General features: G+C 41.3%; 1 protein-coding gene across 2 annotated transcripts in view; it reads right to left on the minus strand.

Moving 5' to 3' along the window:
- Positions 1–21131, minus strand: part of LOC138285629 (MOB-like protein phocein) — a 464238-nt gene that overhangs the window by 31632 nt on the left and 411475 nt on the right. For both annotated transcript variants that reach the window (XM_069225826.1, XM_069225823.1), the window contains one exon: positions 13613–13692. In XM_069225826.1, the coding sequence (XP_069081927.1) occupies positions 13613–13692 (80 nt within the window). The remainder of the gene's footprint in view (positions 1–13612; positions 13693–21131) is intronic.

Below are 21131 nucleotides of genomic sequence, written 5' to 3' on the forward strand. Positions count from 1 at the left end.
AAATATTAGAGAGAAGCTGGTAAAAATCCTTAAAACATGCAGGTTAGTAGGTTTGCAGACTCAAAGGCATTCCAGCCCTGGAACTATTGCTTACTGCTTCCTCCAGCCCCAGTATGCAGATCTGCAGAAAGGTGGCAAAATAAGGAAATTGCTACAGTAGGGATTGAAATTCCAAGTATTCAAGCCCTACTATGGTAGAAGCCCTGGCATAATCAGAGAGGCTATTAATTGCTGCCATAATTTGTCGCCACACTACATGGCACCAAAGGGACAAGTAGATCTTTTTACAGGACAAGTAGATTTGAGAAGCAACCTGTCCCCTGGACAAGTAGATATTTTAATAAATTCCACACCCCTGGTTCCCCACATTACTCATAGCAGAAGCTCAAAAATACTAGGGGGAGGGAGATCGGGGTCAGCCTCTATCCTTGGCCCCCTTTGTCAAAGATCATGCTGTAGCTTCCATTGCTTGCGATCCCCTGAGGCATTCCAATCCAGCAGTAATGTGATTATGGTCACCGGTTGTCTAACACCCCAACATCCCATCTACTGACAGATCTAGCCACATGTCTCCCTTCCATAATGAAGAGAAGTAATGTATGGTGTACAAAATTTGCCAATTAGTTAAACCATATCCCATTTACCCTTTCACTTTATTTATATCCTCTGACATATCCTTACAATACTCTTCAGCTCATTTGACTGTCTATGTACTCTATCTCTTGTTATGTGATGTGTCAACATTGTCCCACTGACATGGGAATGCCACAGGAGGACTGGGGTCAAGGGTTTTAGAATGCAGACAAAAAAAAACACTTTCTCCAACGGACCTCAATTTTATTGTGATATTTACAGATCACGTTACAGTGAAAGCTTAATAAAACCCAATGGGGTTGCATTTAGGAAGCAGAAAATACTAAGGGCCAGATGTATCAAAGTACCGATTTGCATTTCCTAAATAGCTAATTTTAAGAAATCGCTATTTGAGAAATGCAAAATGATATGTAAGAAGGCCCGCAGGTGCGAATGGTTTTTCTTTTTAGGAATTCACAAATTGGGTAATGCAAATCCAAGGGTCTTTGGGCATAAGGCCCCCTTTGATGCACCTTTCCATTGGATTTGGTGGTAATTGCATTTCCTAAATGCCCAGTTCGCATTTAGGAAATTTATGATACATGTGCATAGGAAATCGCAAATAGGAATTCCCTATTTGCGATTTCCTATTTAGGGAATCGCAATTTGCGATTCCATAATCAGAGTCACAATTTTAGGGAATCACTAAAAATTGCAATTTCCTAAAATTGCACTGCAATGCCTTTCATACATCGTGAAAGGCGATTCTGCATTCGCAAACGGTGGAATCTTGCGATTCGCACCTTTTGCGAATGCAAAATATATCTTGATACATCTGGCCCTAGAACTTTATGAATTTGGGTTTAACTTTGGTTTCAGCCTTCAACATAGTGCTGTCACACCAGGGATCAATGTTGAGGGAGATGAGGGTGGTCCCAGCAGAGCTCAGGGGATTTTATTCTTGGAACCAGCCTCCTCATAGGAACAGCAAATTTGAGTGGAGATTGGTTTGGTTGTCTGCTCAGAAGTGGCCTCAAGCGGTTCCCCTTCTGTGCTGGCCTTGGAGAAAGGCCATTCACAGCTCTTCTCCTTCTGCACCATTATGTTTGTCGGAAGGAATCAGGTGTCGGGATCGGGACGCCCTGCCAAGCGTGCACATGCATGGTGAGACTGGTTTGGTCGGGGCATGTGTGGACTTTTATTGGAACACTGATGCAGCCCAGAGGTCGACTGTTTGAAGGTTCCAGATTCTTTGGAGCAAAAATGGAGGATAAGCTCCATCATGTTTTTAAAAGCGCAGAAACATTTCATCATCATTTCAGCAGTAATCCTTCAAGACTGTCAATTCGGTCAGCCCTCCAGGAGGCAGCTTAATTAGGAGCAGACTTCAAAGTTCCAGGCAAAATCCTCTTTCAAATATTTTAGAAAATAAAAGCAAGAGCCTAATATCAGGAGTCAGCTGGTCCAGACTATGCTGAGGAAGATGTCATCTTTACAGGTTAGAGGCCAGATTCAACAGTTCATTTCTCAGTCAGAAAACAATTCATCAGACAGATGGGTTCTTCGGGTCATCAACAAGGGTAACACAATAGACTTCTCCTCAGTCTTACGTCTACAGGGACTATTTGTAATCTTTTGTCTCAAGATTCGTCCAACAAAAGTGCCATACTAAAAGGGATCCTAGATCTTGAGAGGAAGGGAGTCATTCCGCCAGTCCCCAGTCTGGAGAAGGGTCAAGGGGTTCACTCCATTGTATTTCTGGTTCCAAAGTCATCAGGGGATTACCAGCTGGTGACAGATTTTAAGACACTTAACGTGTTCATCAAGACCATCAAATTCAAAATGGTGATGCTACAGAGGATTATCCCATTAATTCCTCAAAATCACTTCCGGACTAGGCTGGATCGGATGGATGCATATCTCCACATTCAGACTGCCAAGTCTCATCACAAGTTCGCAGTTCAGGATCAGCATTGGCAGTTAAAGGTCCTTCCTTTCAGCTTGAAATCAGCCCCATGGGTGTTCCCGAAGATGAGGCTCTGGTAGTGGCACGTCTCTATTTGTTGGAATTCCTGTCTTTCCCTACTTTGACGACTGAATGATGCATTGCATGTCAAGAGAGTCGATGTGGGTTTTTTGGGAACAGGCAAAGTTGATTCTGGCCCAGCTGGAATGTCTTCTCAATTTGCCCAAATGGCAGGTGACACAAGCTCAGGCTCTAGTATTTATAAGAGCTCAATTCTGTACAGACCTTGCAAGAGTCTTTCTAATGGGGGAAAAGATCTTTAACCTTCAGTCTGCTCTTCAGGACTTGTTATCAAAGGAGCAGGCTGAGGGGAAGTCTTGGTCGGAAGTTCAAGACCACATGGTAGCATCCATGCATACAGTCTAGTGGGCAATATTGCATCTTTAACCTATAATATAATATGGCGTCTCAACTGCCACTGGTCTCCAACTTCAGATCCCTTAACCAATTTGATTCCCATGGCATAGGAGGTCAGAGACAATTTGAGTTGGTGGTTGAACAATGGGAACCTCTACATGGGCGTAAGTGAACATCAAGAGCCTCTAGTGATCACAACAGAAGCCAGTGAAATAGGATGGGGAGCAGCTCTTCAGGACAAGTCATGTCAATTCAGACGGTCCCTTTTAGAAAGTTAGAGGTCTTTGCATGGGAGGGAGCTCATGGCAATTATCGGGGCAGAAAAAGTCTTCAAACGCAGTGTAGTACTGATGAATGTGCTCTTAAGAACAAACACTTTCACAGGTTCCTATATAAATCATCAGGGGAGCACATGTTCCAGAATCTGATAGCTGTCCAATTGGGCTTGTGGACAAAATAGAAATTATTGGGTTTGTAAGCAGTATTAGTCAGAGGAGTAGACAATTCTGCTGCGGGCACGCTGAGGAGGAAATTCCCCTCATCCCAACACTTAACCTTGTCTAGGGTGACCTTTAACAAGATTTGCAGACATTTCTGGACCCCTTTCATGGATCTATTTGCATCACAAAACAGTGCCCTACTTCGCAGATACTGTTCAAGGTTTCCAGAGGAGGCGGCATGAGGAGTGGATGTGTTGGAGATAAAGAGGCTGAGACTTCTTTCTATACGCTTTCCCTTTCTTTATATAATACAGAATGTCCTCCAAAATCTCATGCTGGAGGAGAGACAACTGAGCTTGGTAATTACCTGCTGTCCTCAGAGGTCTTGGTTTCTGCTCCTGTAGTCCCTGGTAATTCCAAGATTTCCTTCTCTCAAAATGTCTCCATTCCCTTTTCATCTTCAGCTCACACCGTCGGCTTGAAAGATGAGGAGTCCAAAGTCTTAGCGAAAGGAATTTCCTCTACTCTGGTGGAGGTTATTTAAAGTTCTAGAAGGCCTACTTTAAACACTCCTTTGACATTTGGTGCTCTTCTCATAATCTGTCTTCACCGCTCTCTGAATTCACCTGTCTTGCAGTTCCTTCTTAACAGCTTTTTCTTGAATCTTTCTTTCTCAACCCTTAGAGTTCAATGGTTTGCCATCAGAGGTTTTATGGCATTCACTGAGCCTTTGTCTATGATTGAACCTTTGACTGCTACAATTTTTGGTGGCTAGACCTGGAAGGAATCCTATATTTTCATCTTGGGATCTTCCTACAGTGTTGAAAAAGCCTTACAATCTCCCAATTTTGAGCCCGTGGGAAGTGCAGGCTTGAGATTCCTCTCCTTTGAAGTACTCTTTTTGGTTGCTATTACCTAAGTTCGTAGAGTTGGGAAATCAGGAGCTTTGTGATGTGCTACTGCTTACCAGAGGAGAATGGATGATGGGGTGGTGTTAAAACCTGATAAAAACTCCATCTTAGGTGGTAATACTGTCTTCTTTCTTTCCTACTCCTTCTAATGCAGAGGAACAGTTGTTAAGCAATCTTGATGTTAAACTCCTTTGGTTTATGTTGACAGGTCACAGCAATATAGAAAGACGAATTACTTGTCTGTGACTTTTAGACAATCTAGAAATGGGGTAAGAACATCCACTATCACTCAGCAGACTGCTCAAATCTACTAATCTTTTGGCAATACGGATTTGGATAAGTCTTCCTATCCAGAGAAAATTCACCATGGGTATAGCCACTTCCTGGGAAGAATTACAGGGAGTAGCGATCCAGGAAATTTGTGGAGAAGCCATTTGGGCTTCGGAGCACACCTTTGTGAGACATTATTGTCTTAATTCTGTTTCAGATTGTCAGTTAAAGTTGAGCGCTGCTGTCTTGAATGCAGCTCTAGGAGTACATGATGTATTTTGGTGCTGTACTCTATATTGGATTTTTCTTTTACTTTCTATTAAAGATTTTGTATTGCATTATCAAGGTATTGTTTCTTTTAAAGTCAAAGGACTTCAGCTATGGTATACCTCACTTGTAATGACTGGGATGACTGACGTAGGGGTAATGACTGTTACACACCGGTAATCTTTATTGCCCTTGGTCCATCTCGTTCTTGTCACTGTCATTACATGCAACCCACCCTCCATCTTTTCATCCCTTTGACAAAGGGGCTTGGATATTAACATAAGGAGGCAGGAGTGCCCGCCCCGTTATGGAATCCAGGCCAGGTGGGTGGGGCTGGCTTGAAGATCCTCTTGTGTTCATTCCTTGTAAGAGGGAACATCACCTCACTCGTAATGACTGTGATGATGAAGACGAGCTGGACTAAGAGTAATGTAAATTACCGGTAAGTAACCAAGGCACTACCCTTAATCACTGAATAGTCAGTAGTCAAAGCACAAATGAACAGCGCAATGGTAACTAAGGCACTGGGAAATAAGTTGTAATATGTGGTAAACAGCAGTCAAGTCACAAGAGAGTATCCAAATAGCAAATGACACTTAAAGGCATGAAAGAAAGGGCTGACAATATAACCATCCTGCTCTTCATCAGCATTCTGAATGTGTCAAAGAGGATAGGGACAATTTCAATACCTAGATAGTCACAAATTATATCTCGGTCAATGAATTACTTTTCGTGAACATACAGATAGTTTTCGATGGGCTCAGCTTTGTGTTCACAAAGAGGACATTTGTACACAAGCTTAGGATATTAGATAATGGCATATTTAGTATTAAATAGGAAAACTTCACAGACCAAAGTGGGAAATGCAGAGGGATGAATGAAGCCTGGATAGAAACAAAATTAGAATCAGAAAGTCTCTTGCTTGTGAAGGGGTCTTTCAGGGAATAATATTTAGCCAAGGTTTAACAGGGATTGTGGTGGCTCCCTCTTCAACGGATAATTGTCAATATTCTTTTTGGGAGCCTTAAGGCAATCTCACCGTTGACCTAAGTCACACAGAATAGGCAGTGTGGGGTCTGTGAGAGGAAGCTTCATCTACAGAAAACAACAGTCCTCTGCAAGAACCTTTTCTTTTGATGCGTCCATTGAATAAGTCTCAGTTGAGCAATGCTGCAAGTTTTTAGACTATTCACAGATTTGGTACATTGGTACTGGAAAGTCAGCAGTAAGTCTGGTTTCCAAGTCACTGTATTTACAATTTGGTGTTATTTTGTGGCAAACTATCCATGTTGTTTATGGGGTGGGGTGGGGTGAGGAATTGTTGCGAGTTTTGGGGGTATGACTTACCTGTATTTATGGCACAATTAACAGGAACATAAATAACAAATGATAGACTACCATCAAGGGTGCCATTCATATGGTATGTAGTTATTTTGTCTAGGGTTGTACTACAATAGAAAACTGTGCAGTGGAACTGTAGTGTAAATATAGAACCTGCCAATACTATATGCAGAAGGAACAAAGGGTCTTGGTAGACTTTTGAACAAGTCTATTGACCCACCTAGACAATTTAGCAACTCACCGGGTAATCGCATTCCTACTTAATATACTGTAGGAAGCTGGTTCGTCATGTAGTATATCAAAATGAGATATTCTGTGGAAAGAGTTCAGGAGTTCCCCTACTAGTAGAAGCTTGCTCCAGCAATCCCAAGGTGCTCTTTCAGGGGGTAGTGTTGTCATGCAACCTGATCAGAGAGGAGTATTAGACATTTACCATAAACACACAGTCAATAAATGAGACATGCCTCAAGGAGGAGATCCACACCAATTTACAAAAAAAACAAATATCTTTATAAATGTTTAGGCCCCGGAAGCAATATGATCAGGTAAGTACATTTTGTAATAGAAATTATTACCCTTTTAAAAAGTCGACAGTGCCATTTTCTGAAGCTGCAATGCTATCCTATGGAGGAAAACCAAATGTGGCAACCAGGTACTCAGCAGTGACTTACAGGAACACTCGTCCAGGCTTAAGATGAGTATGGGGCAGGGTCCTGGGCCACACCAACAGGTCACCTCGTGGGGGGCGCTGGGGTGGTCAGGTGTAGACGTGTAGTTCAATGTCAGGTGCCCTGTTGACGTCAATGGGATCAGTCCGGTCAGAAAGATGCTGCAGGTGATGACTGGGGAACCAGTCAGGGTGAACCACCAAGTGGGCTCAGTGCTTGCGATACTTGGGGACGCAGGGACACCAATGGTCCTCTTCTCCTTGGTCTGGGACGTCCAACTGCAGTGGTTTCTTGGACCTTCGGGTTTCCATCACGGTGGAGGGGGTCTGCAGAAACATGCTGTAGGCGTGGACAAGGGGTCCAATACGGCTGAACTAACAAATGTGCTCAAGTCTCACCAGCCTCAGGGACGTACGGAGACCATTGGTCTTCTCCTCAGTTCAGGGTTGCCACGTGCAGCTGTGCAGTCGACCATAGGTATGCAGTCACCAGAAGTGGTTGCAGTTGAGGAGGGCCCGCACAAAGAGGCTGCAGGAATCGGTGTGAAGTTCGTAGTGGGGAAACCCACTATGGACTTTGCCTCTGGTAGGGGCTGTGGAGCACGTTGGCACCGTTGGCCCACTTCAACTCTGGCTAGGGAACATGAGTGCAGTGGTGCTGTCTGGTGTCAGGTTTTGGCAGTCTGGAGTCCTCTTCAGTGTTTCTTGGGTGCCTGCAAGGATATGGGGAAGCAGCTCCGCCACTCCATAGGAGTTACTTGTGCTGGGTGAAGGCTTGCTGTCTTCTTGGGCTTCTGGAAGTTTGAGCAGCTGGAGGATGAAGCGTCTTTCTCACAATTGTCTAAGTCAGCAGGCAGGCTGGCAGGGTTGGCGCCGAGTCAGTCACTGGTCTTCTGTTCTTATCCATTTGCATCTCTGGAGTGCCTTTCTTCTTCAGATCTGCAGGATCCGATTTCCTGGTGCCAGGGGCTGCGCTGAATAATGAATTTAGAGGTGTTTAGGGGAGTGTGGGGTAGTAGCCAGAGGGCTACCTACCCCAGTGGTCACTAGATTCCCTGTATGACCACTTCCTGTGGGAAGTAGGCATAACCCTGGTCCAGAGTTCCTAGTTCTGCTATCACCAAGATGGCAGACTTTCAAACGTTGTATCCACATCAGGCAGTTCACTTTAGGGGTGGGACTGACCTGAGAGGTGGGCATATCTCCCCGACTACTAATTTTCCCACCTGTCCAGGTGCCAAATGGACCAGAGGGGGTTGGGAGAAGGGGAGGGGGGTGATTTTTGGCATCTCTCTTCTGAGGGAAGCCGGATTGACATACCAAGGAACCAGGGGTAGCATCTACAAGAGACTTACAGGGATGCCAAAGTCACAGTGTTAGGGAAAGAGATCTGGCGCTGGGGACCCACTAGCAGGAACCCAGTGCACTTCCAGTCAAAACTGCATCAAAGACCAGGCAAAATGTGGGGGTGATCATGTCAAAAAGGGGCACTTTCCTACAAATACTATAAAGTAATTGTAGGACTGTGATATTTTTGGGCTATAGGTAACTATAGACAACTGGGTTACAGAAAACATTTTGCACTTTGTTAAAAGATAAGCAATTATGGCGAGGGCAGCTTCTGCTCTTTAGTAGTGAAGGTACTGCATGAGGAATGCATGGAAGAGTGTATATTGTGCGTCATGCTGGAATGTTGATTGAGTGATTCAGGTTAGTTAGACCAGGTCCTATCTCTTTTCAGAGACTGAAGAGGGAGGGGGTTACTAGACATCCACTCTTGAGAAAAATCAAGACATCTGCTCAGCTACATTATAGGCGATTTCATATGGGTTGGTATAATTTCAACATTAACAGACTGATGGAGCCCAGAATATTTTAGACCAATTTAAAATACAAAATATGCACTTATTAGGTGCAACCCAGGAGCGACACCTTATTTACTTAGAGTTGTACTTGTACGAAAAACAAGGTTCTTGACTAAGTTTTAACAAACTCAGTTCACATTCTCTGCAATGTTTTTTTATTTTTCTTTGTGCCTAATACAGAAGTACAATGGCAGTTTCTGCACATGAGCAGTTAAGAAAAAAATTGCATTTGATGTAGCCATGTGAAGATGACTTGCTTGTTAAGGCAGTAAAAATGGAAAACAGGATGTTGGATCTCTAAACAATGCCTAAGCAGCATTTTTGAAAAATAATCAGTAACATTCTGGGGGAAGATCCTAACAAAAAGGGGGGGTGAGCATGCCACAGCAACACAGGAGGGGATGTGACAGGAGATGTCCTGTAGAGGAAGTAAAAGCTCCCAGAGGTGGGGTGGGGGAGGGTTTGGAAGCTGTAGTGAAAGCAACACAGATTTTGGCAGAAGGCACTGGAGAGAAGCACATGGGTGTGTGCAAAAAGGACGGCCGAAGCAGTCGAGCAAGAGATTGCAAGGGGACAGACATACATGAGGGAGACAGCTTGAAACCAGACACACACTAATGGAGTCCTTCATACAAAAAGAACAAGCATTGGCACAGCCAATGGGTCTCGGCAATGGGGGGTGTTCAATTACAGAGGTGGCGAAATGGGGGGTTGCAGCACAAACAAAAAGGCAGAACGCAGTGCACCGGGAAGGCCCACATATGCAAGAGGAAGAGTTTGCAAATAAGAAAGATAGATTGCAGGCATCCATACATGCAACAGGGAGCAGCCACCTAAAGGATGAAATAAAGGCGAGTTCTAAAATGCTGCCATCTGTTCCATGGAAGGGTCATTGGGATTGACATGGAAATAAATAAGAGTGGGACTAAAAAATGTAAAAAAAGAAAAGAAAAAAAGCCACCCATGGGGTATAAAAAAAAAAAAAAAAAAAAAAAAAAAAAAAAAAGGAGGATGGGAAGTATACGAAGACATCTATGGTGAAAGAAAATGCTATTGGAACATACAGGCAACTCCAGGGTTGGGAAAATGTTCGATTTTGAACAATCAGCCATCACTGTGTGGAAGAAAGGATTTTGATACACAGCACCTCTGGTGTGAAACAAAGACCATTTGAACATGGGGTTTAACATGCAGACCAATAGAGGACGAAGAAAGAATGAAAGTTGTAGCCACAACTGGGAGGGGATATCTATCTGGAGACACCAAAATAAGACAGACCCTAATCTGAAATGAACCGGGGAGCATGAAGACACTTAGGGGTAAAACAAAGAGTTACCACCTGCGTGAAGATTAAATGGAATGAAACATGAATGAGTCTCGGAGGTAAGAGGGATATTGGAAAGAGTATCCTCCACATCTGAGAGGAAAGAAATATGCAGCCGCGTGTTGGGGTATTAAAACATACTGCCACCTCCAGAGTGGAACCAGGAGGAACTAATCCATACATTGGGAAGCAATGGGCGTGTGGCTCATGCTAGCGGAAACATGCAGCCACATTTAAGAAATTATACAGGAGGTAGTACATGGCTTCTGTAACACAAGATGAAGGACCACGCCCGGGGTGAAAAAACGGCAAATACAAGTGTGCTGCATTGGAGGTGTTTGTGTCTGCTGTGTGAGCTAAAACCACGACACCCCCTCAGGTTGCTTTGCAAACTGAAAATACTCTCTCACGGGCATGCCAACAGACCAGATTCCGGCAGGAGACCCCAGATTTTTTAAATTCCAAAATGGTTTTATTTAGGCTGTCTCCCACCTAAACGGCCTCTCGTTCGATAGAAGTCAATGTGGAAAATACATTCTCCCAACCTTTTTTAAATCTCCTACTATGCTTTTCACAAATGTTAGCATTTATGCACATGTTGAGGAAGACATATGTGCCTAAGTATTTAAAATATGTTTTGGTAGGAAATGTTGACTGCTTCTTTGATATCATGCCTTTAACTTGTTTCACTTGTCTATTGAGTTCACCAAAAGCGTTTAGCAGATCGGCGAATGTAAAGTATGCATTTAAGTACTGGTGACATACATGTTTTAGGAAAAGGTTTTATTTCTGATTGAGTGACTGGAAGTTTATTTATTGGTTTCAGAGTCTCAGTTCTTCTTGACCCCCTGCTCTCTCTATTCATTTCTTCAGGGCCTATGGTTTCTTTGAATACCACCCGTCCCCTCACAGACCTTCCTCATTCCATGGAAACCAGTGCCGCCTCTAATTGTGACATGCTTCCATTCTTGTGTAACAACTAAACTAATGCCGCCTTACAGGGAATTGTAAATTTAGTATTTTCTTATTTGTTACGCCGATGGCGGTGCAGAAAGCAAAAAACAAAAAAAACAAAGCCAACATGAATATGCAAACAATAAGCATCGTACTAGGGACAAGTTGTAGTGTTGTAAGGTGAAGCGGATAGGATATGTACCTGCTCGTAGTTGGTCTATTCAGGTAAAAAACTGCTTCAGGGCTTAACGCGGAGAGCAGGCTCAAGTCATCAGATAAAAACTAGGGGAAAGTGATTTTCATACATATTTTATTGAAGCGGTCTTCTGATGCAAAAGGGAAATGCATTTATCTCAAAGTGGTGTGCTGGAGCATGGCAGTAGATGAGGGAGACTTAATTGGTAATGCAAAGGATGCAATTTAAGTATTTCCACAATATGGTACCTTAGGACAAAGCAGCAAATAGAAAGGTAATCTTCTTTATGCAAGGGCTGAATTCAGAGCATGTTGTTCTTTATTCAATTAAACATCCGAACGATAATCTGAGAAATATGGCGCGGAATCACAAGAGCAGTTGTGCAGGCCGAAGACTAACAAATGGTCGGACATGGGTCAGAGGAAGACGGAAGAGATAGGAGCACAAAGAAAACAGAACAGAGACGGAGCTGGGAGCCAGTCTGACATTTGACCTCGGGTTTTGAACTTTCATAGAAATGGCACTAGGATGAGCGCATACACCCACCTAAGACAGGCAAACAGTAACCAGATCAGAAAACAAAGAAAACAAATAGTCACACATAAACAACCAAAGTGTAAAATACAGTACTTGGGCAGTGTGCCATGGGAGGAAACAAAACACAAAAAGGAAGGACAAAGAAAAAGGATTCACCAGTAGAAACAAAGGATTTTTAAAGGCTAATGGAACAAACAAAAAGTAATATGGGCGTGCTGTAAGCCCACGAAGTATATAGAATGCCGCGAAGAGACAGCAAAAGTGCTGTCTAGCCGTGACCTAAAAACGTGGTGCTGGAAAAGTAAGCAGCGAAAGCAACAATGCCAACCAATCCTAGAGACTGTAAAGAGGTAATACTCAATGGGAGGGATAAACAGAAGACTGACAAGCTGGGACATGAATAAGAATTAGACAAATGACAGTGACAAGGAAAACCAACTAATGGCAAGCAATGGGTTGGCTCCAAGTCCCTTTATGTTCTTGATAAGCCTCAATTTGCCTCTTAACAGACAGCGAATGCGCCATCTAGTGGGCTCCACCTAAAAAGAACATCCATACATTAGTTGAGGCAAAACATTCTGAATTAGCATGGTGGAAAATAGTTTTAATGTACTAAATGTGCCCAGAAAAACAAAAGAGAAAAACTGAAGGCGCTGACTGCCTCTGACCATCAGTAGTAAAACAGAAGCTAGGCAACCCGCTAGTAGTGGGAAACGCACAGCATTTGGAGAGAGAGACAAATGCATGTGATCCCTCCAACTCAAGTTTCATAATAGCATCTTTTGTATGCTTTACCATAGCAGCCTGCCTAAACAAGTGTACAAAAGGACCACCAATAAGGAGAGGATACCTACCTGTAAACTTGGTTTTCAGTCAATTGTATCTTTGTTTTTTCAGGGATCGCACATGTATGCAAAGCCATTCTGTTTTATGGATATTGGAGAGAATCCATTAACCCGGAAGACCACCATTCCACCATAAACTACTTACAAGCACAAACATTAAATTACCACATTTCAGGATATTTGTGATGGTTGGTGATTGCTATTTATAGGCAGGTCTGTAGGCAAGTCATAGTTGCGTACCTTTTTTAGCATGGAAGCTAATTTCACGAACACAAAAAGCTGGATTAAAAACAAATTCACAAACTCTGGACTAGTGCATTTTTATGTCAGCAATTTATAGTATGGTACAGTATAATCATTGTATGGTGTTGAAGTGGTGGTACGTGAAGGCTTGCACGTGCAACAGAGGTATATGCAGACATGAACACGGGTCACCTAGTGAGTATTTAGAACCTTTCTAAGGGTGGTGCATACTCTAATAACACACTTGCAGGTAGTTAGTTCTAAAAGAAGTTTGTGTGTACATGGCACCCCAGCTAACAAATACATCTTTGGAGATTTTTATGAAATTATTAACTTAATAAACATTATTAAAGTTCTAAGCCAATGACTCAAAAAATAATGCAATTTTTACTGATGTGCCTCATGTACAACAGCAAAAATAAATAAATACGAGCCTGTACACTTCCCTTTATATCTTGAAACTTCAACCTGATGTCTTCACAGGAGTTGGACTAATTAATTGGGCCTACTACATCAAGAGAGAGAGGCGGTACAGTATAACTGTTTTAACAAAACAGCTGTCTTCTGTGTGGCCAGAAAACAGGTATACATTAAAGGCCCCTTTATTCCCTAGCTCTTATTTATTCTTAATTAATCAAACTATCTGTAAAGCTTACAGTCTATATTTCTCAAAAAAATGTGACGCTTTAAATGCAAATTGTAAACATAATTAACAGTAGGCACAGGCTGACATGTTGGTCTATTATAAAGCAAAGTAATAAATACGGAACATGATGAGTTTTATTTCAAGCTTTACCTGCTTGGGAAATATTTATTGCTATTCAGAAGACAAGCTGCCCCATCAAGCGTGTGCCTAGTATAGTCTATTGCAGGACACTATTAGAAAAAAAGATAAGATTTATTTTAATGAAACTAAACATTCTTTGCCACATACACTGTATTTTTTAAACCAATTACACTTTGCTAGGAAATGGAACATCTTATTCAAATATTAGCTGTTTTACTGTCGTTCATATTTAATGTAAAAAGTTCCAGCCACTATATTAGTGGCTGTCATAGCGAACATCAGCTGCAAGCACAGCCCAAGTTCAAAATAGTATTTACATTCGTCAATTAAAAATCTAAACATAATACTGATGTCATAACACCCTGTTCCTTCAGATTCATGGTGTCCCCATTCTGACTGTCCTCAACCTCACCACCCTTCAATGAGCTGTTGAACCCAGGGGTTGTTGTTTTCAGGGTGTCTGCAATATTATTTATTCAGGCAACATAATCTTCTTATCTTAACAAAAATATTCCCTAAGAGAGCCCATGCAGTGAGCCTCAGAGCTTCGAGAGACCATCAAATTCGTAATAAACCAGGAGCAATATAGAAATAATATCCATAAGCAAAGAGGCCTTCCTGGTGTTACAGCAAACTAAGTCAAAGCAAACCTGAGTCTTCGATTGGCCAAGATACAATAGAGGTTACAAGAGATTGCACAGCTCCTGGTGGCAGGTACCATTCACCTGCAAAAACTGGCAAGGATATTACAGTTGGGAGAATCATCCATTCATAATTGTTCTAGGTCCATTCCATTACAAAGCCTTATAAAGGGCAAATATTCTGCAGCTATGCAAAGGACCTGCACAAAATGAAAAGATGACACTCCACCATGTCCTGAAAAAAGCTGCACTGGTGGTTGAACCACAGGACATCTTCAGGACGCACACCTTCAAGGTTATAGAATTGAACACTAGCCAATCAGATCAGAGTGCAAGTTCTGGGTTGCGTTCAACTCAGGCAGCCATTTTTAAAATAACTATGACGACACAAGGATGGGGAATTCCAATTGCCCAACACCCAGGACATTGTTTGAGGTAGAGGACAACAAGTTTTCATGTTTAATTTGTCCACTGGACAAGTAGGCACAATCCCCTACAGAATATGCCCTTTAACCGGCAATATACAGTATGGAACGGAGAGAGGATTGTCTGCAACTAAGGCAAGGTTTCTATTCTTATGTACAAGAAATTCAAACGTGTATACATCATTCATTAATGCAAAGGCTTTACTATGCAAGTGTGCACTCTAAGGAAGTGCTTTGAGCTCAGACTACATTATTGACAGACGTTTCAGTATAAAAATGTGGACTCCCTTCTGCAAAATGTAACAATTTGGGGATACTTATAATGCTCCCAGAATGCTTTCTCACTTTACACAAACACATACAGAATCCTGAAAGACTGGTAAATAATTGCTATCAAAATGGAAAATATACAAAAATAATCTGCAAAGTTCTTCTAAATTATTGTGCAGCTACGTATACAGTTTCTTTGATACACCATTTAGTAAAACATTTTATCGATGCCAGTATTTAAAAAGATTAATAATGTGTCAAATCATTTTAAGCAACATGGAAGTAAATTAGGGGCAGAATTCTTACAGAAAGTCGCAAAGGTTCACCCGTAGGTATATGTAGTTGCACCGGGGGAGATTTACGACTTATAGGAATTCACAAGAATTTACAAAGGTAGGTTTGGAAACAATACTATTAGCAAACTTTTGCGACTACTATTTTCACATCAGCAAATATGCTAAGCAGAGCGACTGCAGTTCACTTTCCCAAAAACCCTTTTTCAAGCCTGGAAAATAATTTACAGATGCTCTTGCAAGGAGTAAATCGGCAACCTTTCCCATGAGGAAAGATTCGGTAGGAGTTGGAATTTAAAACATGTATTTTTTTTGTGTGTACAGACTCCTACGGCGTTCCACCCCTAGAACTAACTTCACATTACTTCCAGGCCCTGTACGTAGTTTTGCGGAGAAGTGGCAAGACCTAGAATTCAACCATGATGTATGTACATCATGAGATCTGACATAATCAAGAAGGCTATTTTCAGCAAAACCCTGATGTCACCTCACTGCATGGAGCCAAAAGGGGGAAGTGGAATATTATTTGTGAAGCATCCCCATCCCTTGATCACGTATATGCTTTATAAAGTGCCACACCCCTGTGACATATACTACAGACTGGATAAAGACAACAAAAGCTTACTCCTATATGCTTATCTGTCAGCAGCATTTCGCATTGTCATTGATAGTGCCTTCAGCAATTAAGTTCCAAATTGGTCCTCCTGCATCTCTCATGGCAACCAACTGGTGAAAACTGATTACCACACCTCAACAGGTACACTAATGAAGTGCGGTGTCTTCCCCATGGTTCAAATGTGGCTCCAGGACTGTTCCGTCTATACACAGAACCTCTGAGTGCACCAGTGGTGGTTTCTACAATGAGCATAAAAAAGTGGACAACACAAAAACACTTTCATCTTCAGGTTGAGTCTCACTGAAATCCAGCTGGGGATGACAGACAACTCTTATGTTAAAATCCCAAAATCAGAATTTATCCACATTGTGATTAGGTTTAGAAACAGGTTTGATACCTCATCCCTTACTGCACTCGCTGCATGCCATTCAACTCACCCTCTCCATTCTGTAAAATCCTTGGAATGCACCATTGATAGCACTTATTTAACACTACTGCACAACAAGAAAGCCCAAACTGTAAATTTATTTCTATTATTGCGTTATAAAATAACCAAGTACCAGCTAACACTCTCTCAGCTGAAAACACCTATCAGTGGTGTATAATATTCTTCGCTGGCCATGATCAAGAATATTTTCAAGCCACATCCAGTCTCCACAAAAAGAACATCTGGCCACATCTTTTCTGTATTTAAAGCCTTACACGGACTCCCAATCAAGGACAGAATACAATGTAAAAAACATTGTAGTATACACAATACTCTGAACTTTGGATCCCCCAACTTACTATGCAAACAATTTGAACATCTATCGCTTAATAAAGAGCACCAGGACTAAAGACACTTCTCAGCCTAACCCCCACTCAGTTCAACACATCTTTCACTAAAATAATCTTTCACTGGTGCCATCTTCTGCTACTAATTAGGATCTCAACTGTAACTCATATCTCTAACACTTTTTTGCACTTCTTTTAAGTAATCTCCTATCCAAAGCCATATATGTATTTTTCCTCTTCATCAGTTTCAAAGTTCTAATATAAAATCTCTTCAACAAATAACTTGTAACTTTCAATTGTTGCGCTGTTCTATGTAAAACACACTAATTCCCATTAGATACAGCAGTACAACAGAAAAGTTGCAAATTAATGAATCTCAAATGGGATACAACTGGCTTCAAGAAGGATTAAAATTATGTATCGAAGGCATAGGACTCAACTGTGTTGTTTATATCAAATGCCTGCTAACAGTCGTGGTTCAATTGTGTGCATTAATGCAGACAGATTTACTCCAATCTAGTTGCATTATTTAGTACATAGCCGTGATGAAGTGCTGAAGGCCATTTGCGGACTGGGGCACGCTATTCTGTGAATGTACCTGGATGTAAGAATATGAGATTCTGGGGTGGGCTATGTGGGGAGTGTTTGAAGTAACAAACTTGCGCTTTTGTTCCTGCAATATGAAGTGTACTAAAGCAAATTGAATGCTGGACAGGGCACCTAAGCATTGGTGAATTGGTGGAAGAATGTGTGTAAATGCAATATGGCCATGTGCAAAGTGGTTCACACAGTGAAAGTATGGCAGAGTCTGCCCTTTTCATGGTGTTTTGGTGAATGTGCAGCACGAGTGTGAGCAAAGGAGTAGGCAACAGCTGAGCATGTCTTATATTTACAGTCTGAGGGCGATTTGCTATAATTCGAAGCAACTACTATCCAGAGTTGGTTCCCATCCACGCCATCCTAGCAATGCAATTGGTTTTGTCTGGTGGTTACGTGATGTTTTGATTCCAACGGATCTTGGATGTTTGTTTTTGCAAATTTGCTTAGGTCTGCTGGCACTCTAGAAAAAGCAGCTCCACTAATGCTTTTTTTCTTGTATGAAGAAGCAGTCAGTCGAGACGCTCAATCATGGCCAGAGAGGTTTATTCTGTCAACATCTGTTCAGCTTTTCTTTGATGAAGGATGACTCCTTGCTATAAATGGCTCTTTGGGTGATGCAGAGCCTTGAAGCTGCGCTTCCGGCCATTGAGTCTGGGAAGTCCTTGAAGAATAGGATATGGTCCAATCTACAGAGGTTTAGTTGTTGTCTTGCTGGTACATTTTCTATTCCCACAGTACTCAGGCATCCACAAAGAGTCTATTTACAAAGCCAATATGAGAAGTGACAAGGCAGAGTATAGCCTGCATCTTCTGAGGGACATCTAGAAGTGACAACATATACCAAAGAAATGTCATAAGACTATTCTCGTCACATGATTCACTTAGAAAACCAGGACAGGTTGGAAACCATTATCACTCAAGGTTTCTCATCCAAACAGTTCTCTCTGGTGGTGCAGATGGTTGAAAGCTGAAAGTTCTTCAATACAGACATGGTTAGTATCACTAATTTGAGCATTCTGTGTTTAAGGCAGCATCACAACATTCAGTAATCAGTGCCTCACAGGCAATTTCCTACTCCACAAAGGATTCAATTATTTTGGAATTCCAGCTGTAGGATTATCAGAGTGTCACTAGCAAAGGTGTAGCATGGTATTCTGAAGTGTCTGGTAGTCAAGTTACACAAGAGTAGGCAAAAAAATGGAGAGAATGTAAAAAGGCACAGCCAGATGTTATTGGATCTGACAAAGAAATAAGAGGAGATCAAGTCCAGGATGATTCCTTTCTTTTTAAATTTTCTCTAGCTTCGCTATTCTGGAGAGCTAATGGACTCTGTCAAACCAATAGCAGATGTGTTGCAAATCCATTTAAATTTAAAGAAGTCCTCTGATTGTCGTAAAAGAAAATAGGAGTGCACTACAGCCTCTCTTTGGTAGAAATCAGTTTGAGGGACTGAAAATGGGTTGTTTTCTTCCCTGAAGTTGTATATTTCAATGAAAACTTAACTTTTGATTTGTTTCCCTAAGAAGAGAATAATCAAAATTGGTTTGTACGTCTGTAGGATAGATTATTTGATGTAATAGAGCAGTTGGATGACTATGGTTCTTGAGAGGGGAGCTATGTGAAGGTTTGTGCAGGGGTGGAGCTCGATGTATGTCAACGTAGGCTACTTAATCTGGTTAGCGGTGGGCTGTAAGTCAGACGTCATGCACCCAACTTGTTGAAGAATTTTGCTTTGGAAACAGTTTGTGATTGCATTACAGAAAGCCTGAGAATGGTAAATCTTTGCAATGATGTTCTTGGACTGCAGAGTTCTGCGATTTCCTAGTTAGGCAATAGAGATAATGCAGGGACAGTGGTGCCTTTATACCTTCCTGATGGACTCTTTGTGGCTACGGTTACACTGCAGACATTTTTTCCATGCAAACTTAATGATTTCTTTGACTGGTTATGAAGCGCAATGATTTAGGTGCCGCTTGTGCTAAACACCATTAAGTATATAGGTTGGTTGTTTGGATGAATTGAGAGGAAAGGTTTTGCCAAAGCCTCTTGTAGAGCTGATTCACTGGTGTTACTTGGTCAGGAAATAAGATTTTATCAAGAGACATCACATAAGGAGAGACTGAAATTGTTCCACCATCAACAAGATGAATGGTTGATCACCACTGCAAAAGCGGCAGTTCTTATCGGGATGGTGATAAAAAGGAGAAGTTTGGTTTGTTCCAAATGACAGAGGTCTCCTGGTACGGTGAAAAAATGACTACATGTGGAGTCTGGCCAGCTGTGTGTGGAGGCACAGCAAACTGAGTGAAGTGGAAGACTTCTAGGTTTGCTGTGGCGGAACTTTGCAGCCTCTCCTCAAGACTCAATGTACACAGAGTAGTATTTAATAAATGTGTCAATATATCCCATATTTCCTCCCTTTCGTCTTGCAGAGTACACTATAGCTTCACTTCTGAAGTTGGAACAGGTATGACGCAGCATAAAATGAATTGCGTGTACTATCAACCTTGTTACAACTCATGTTATACTTGCAGTTCCTCTGAAAAGTGCTGTATGTACAACAAAAAACTCTTGATTTCTCCTTAAAGACATTATGGCCTTTATGCAATACGCAGGCAAACTCCTGGTATGTAAGACTTTATCTGGTGCACTTGGAGGCAGCAAAAAATTAAGTTAAACAGCTGGTTTTACTTGCAAATTACAATTTATTTATTTTTATGAATGGTTAAGGTTGGTTAGTTTACATTTGACTAACTCTACAGAAAGTGATTTAATTTTCTGTTCTGAAAGTAAATTTTTTCATAAGGATTAGTTCCAAGTGAAAATTCATGAAACCTCCCAGGACAATGTTCAAATTCTAGTCTGATGTATAATAGTATGTGGAGAACTTATTTTGACTGCTCCTTCAAGAAATCTCTTTATAACTGGTAGTAAAGACCCATTACCATAGCACCATTCATGTGTAAAAGGCAAAAGTAAATAAATCATTACAGATGGTTAACTAAGATTATAGTTTAACAAAGGTGCGAGTTATTGAATAATTTATTTTGTGTTTTGGTGCGTGTATACCATTTACCCCCCCCAACCCCCCCCAATCTATTTTGTCAAATAATTTCATGGTGTTGGCCTTCTTGCATCTTTAATATTAATAATGTGAAATCATAAATTTCGAATATGAACAATGATTTTTAGTTGAAAATAGATGCGTTTGTTTCTGTAAACCTCTTTATGAAACAAGTATGACTGTAGGGATGGACTATTTATTGGAGTGTAAATCCTACATCTTGAGTACAATAATGTATACACAAAAAAATGATTTCTTGGTTAAAGTTTTTAAATGATAAAATGAATGAATCTATTTTCTATCATTTGCATCCCTGAGAAAGTATCTATAGGAACGAAGCCCATTGGCTGACAAAGGAATTATTTGAATAAATTCAATTTGCATTTCGAGGAGAAAAGCACTTGAAAGTGATCGGCATCTCGACCGCGTACTTTTTAGTTTACTCATTAATTTTCCTAACATTATTTGCCTTAACATATCACTTTTACTGAGTGCAAACTAGTCACAAGTTGTATTGCCCTTCAGGTAAATTCACATGTTGGAAATATGTATGCCCTTGAGATAAATTCACATGTTGGGAATACGTCTTTGAGAATCATGCTGCTATACTGAGCCATTTGTGGTCTTTGTAATGTTTACCTTTGTGCCATAATGAGCACATATGGAAACTGTCAGTCTGCACATGAACTACTTGAACATGCCAAAGTGGTTGTTTACCATAGCTTTTGAACCCTGTGTGGCATTAGAAGTATCATGGTCAAATGTGAAATTTTGCACAGTGCCAGTGAACTTGCATCTGAGTCACTGCAAGACTGAGGAGGCTCTAGTGCAGAGGTCTTCAAACT

The sequence above is a fragment of the Pleurodeles waltl genome, chromosome 3_1 (genome assembly GCF_031143425.1).
Source record: "Pleurodeles waltl isolate 20211129_DDA chromosome 3_1, aPleWal1.hap1.20221129, whole genome shotgun sequence".
In the NCBI taxonomy this organism is placed as follows: Eukaryota; Metazoa; Chordata; class Amphibia; order Caudata; family Salamandridae; genus Pleurodeles; species Pleurodeles waltl.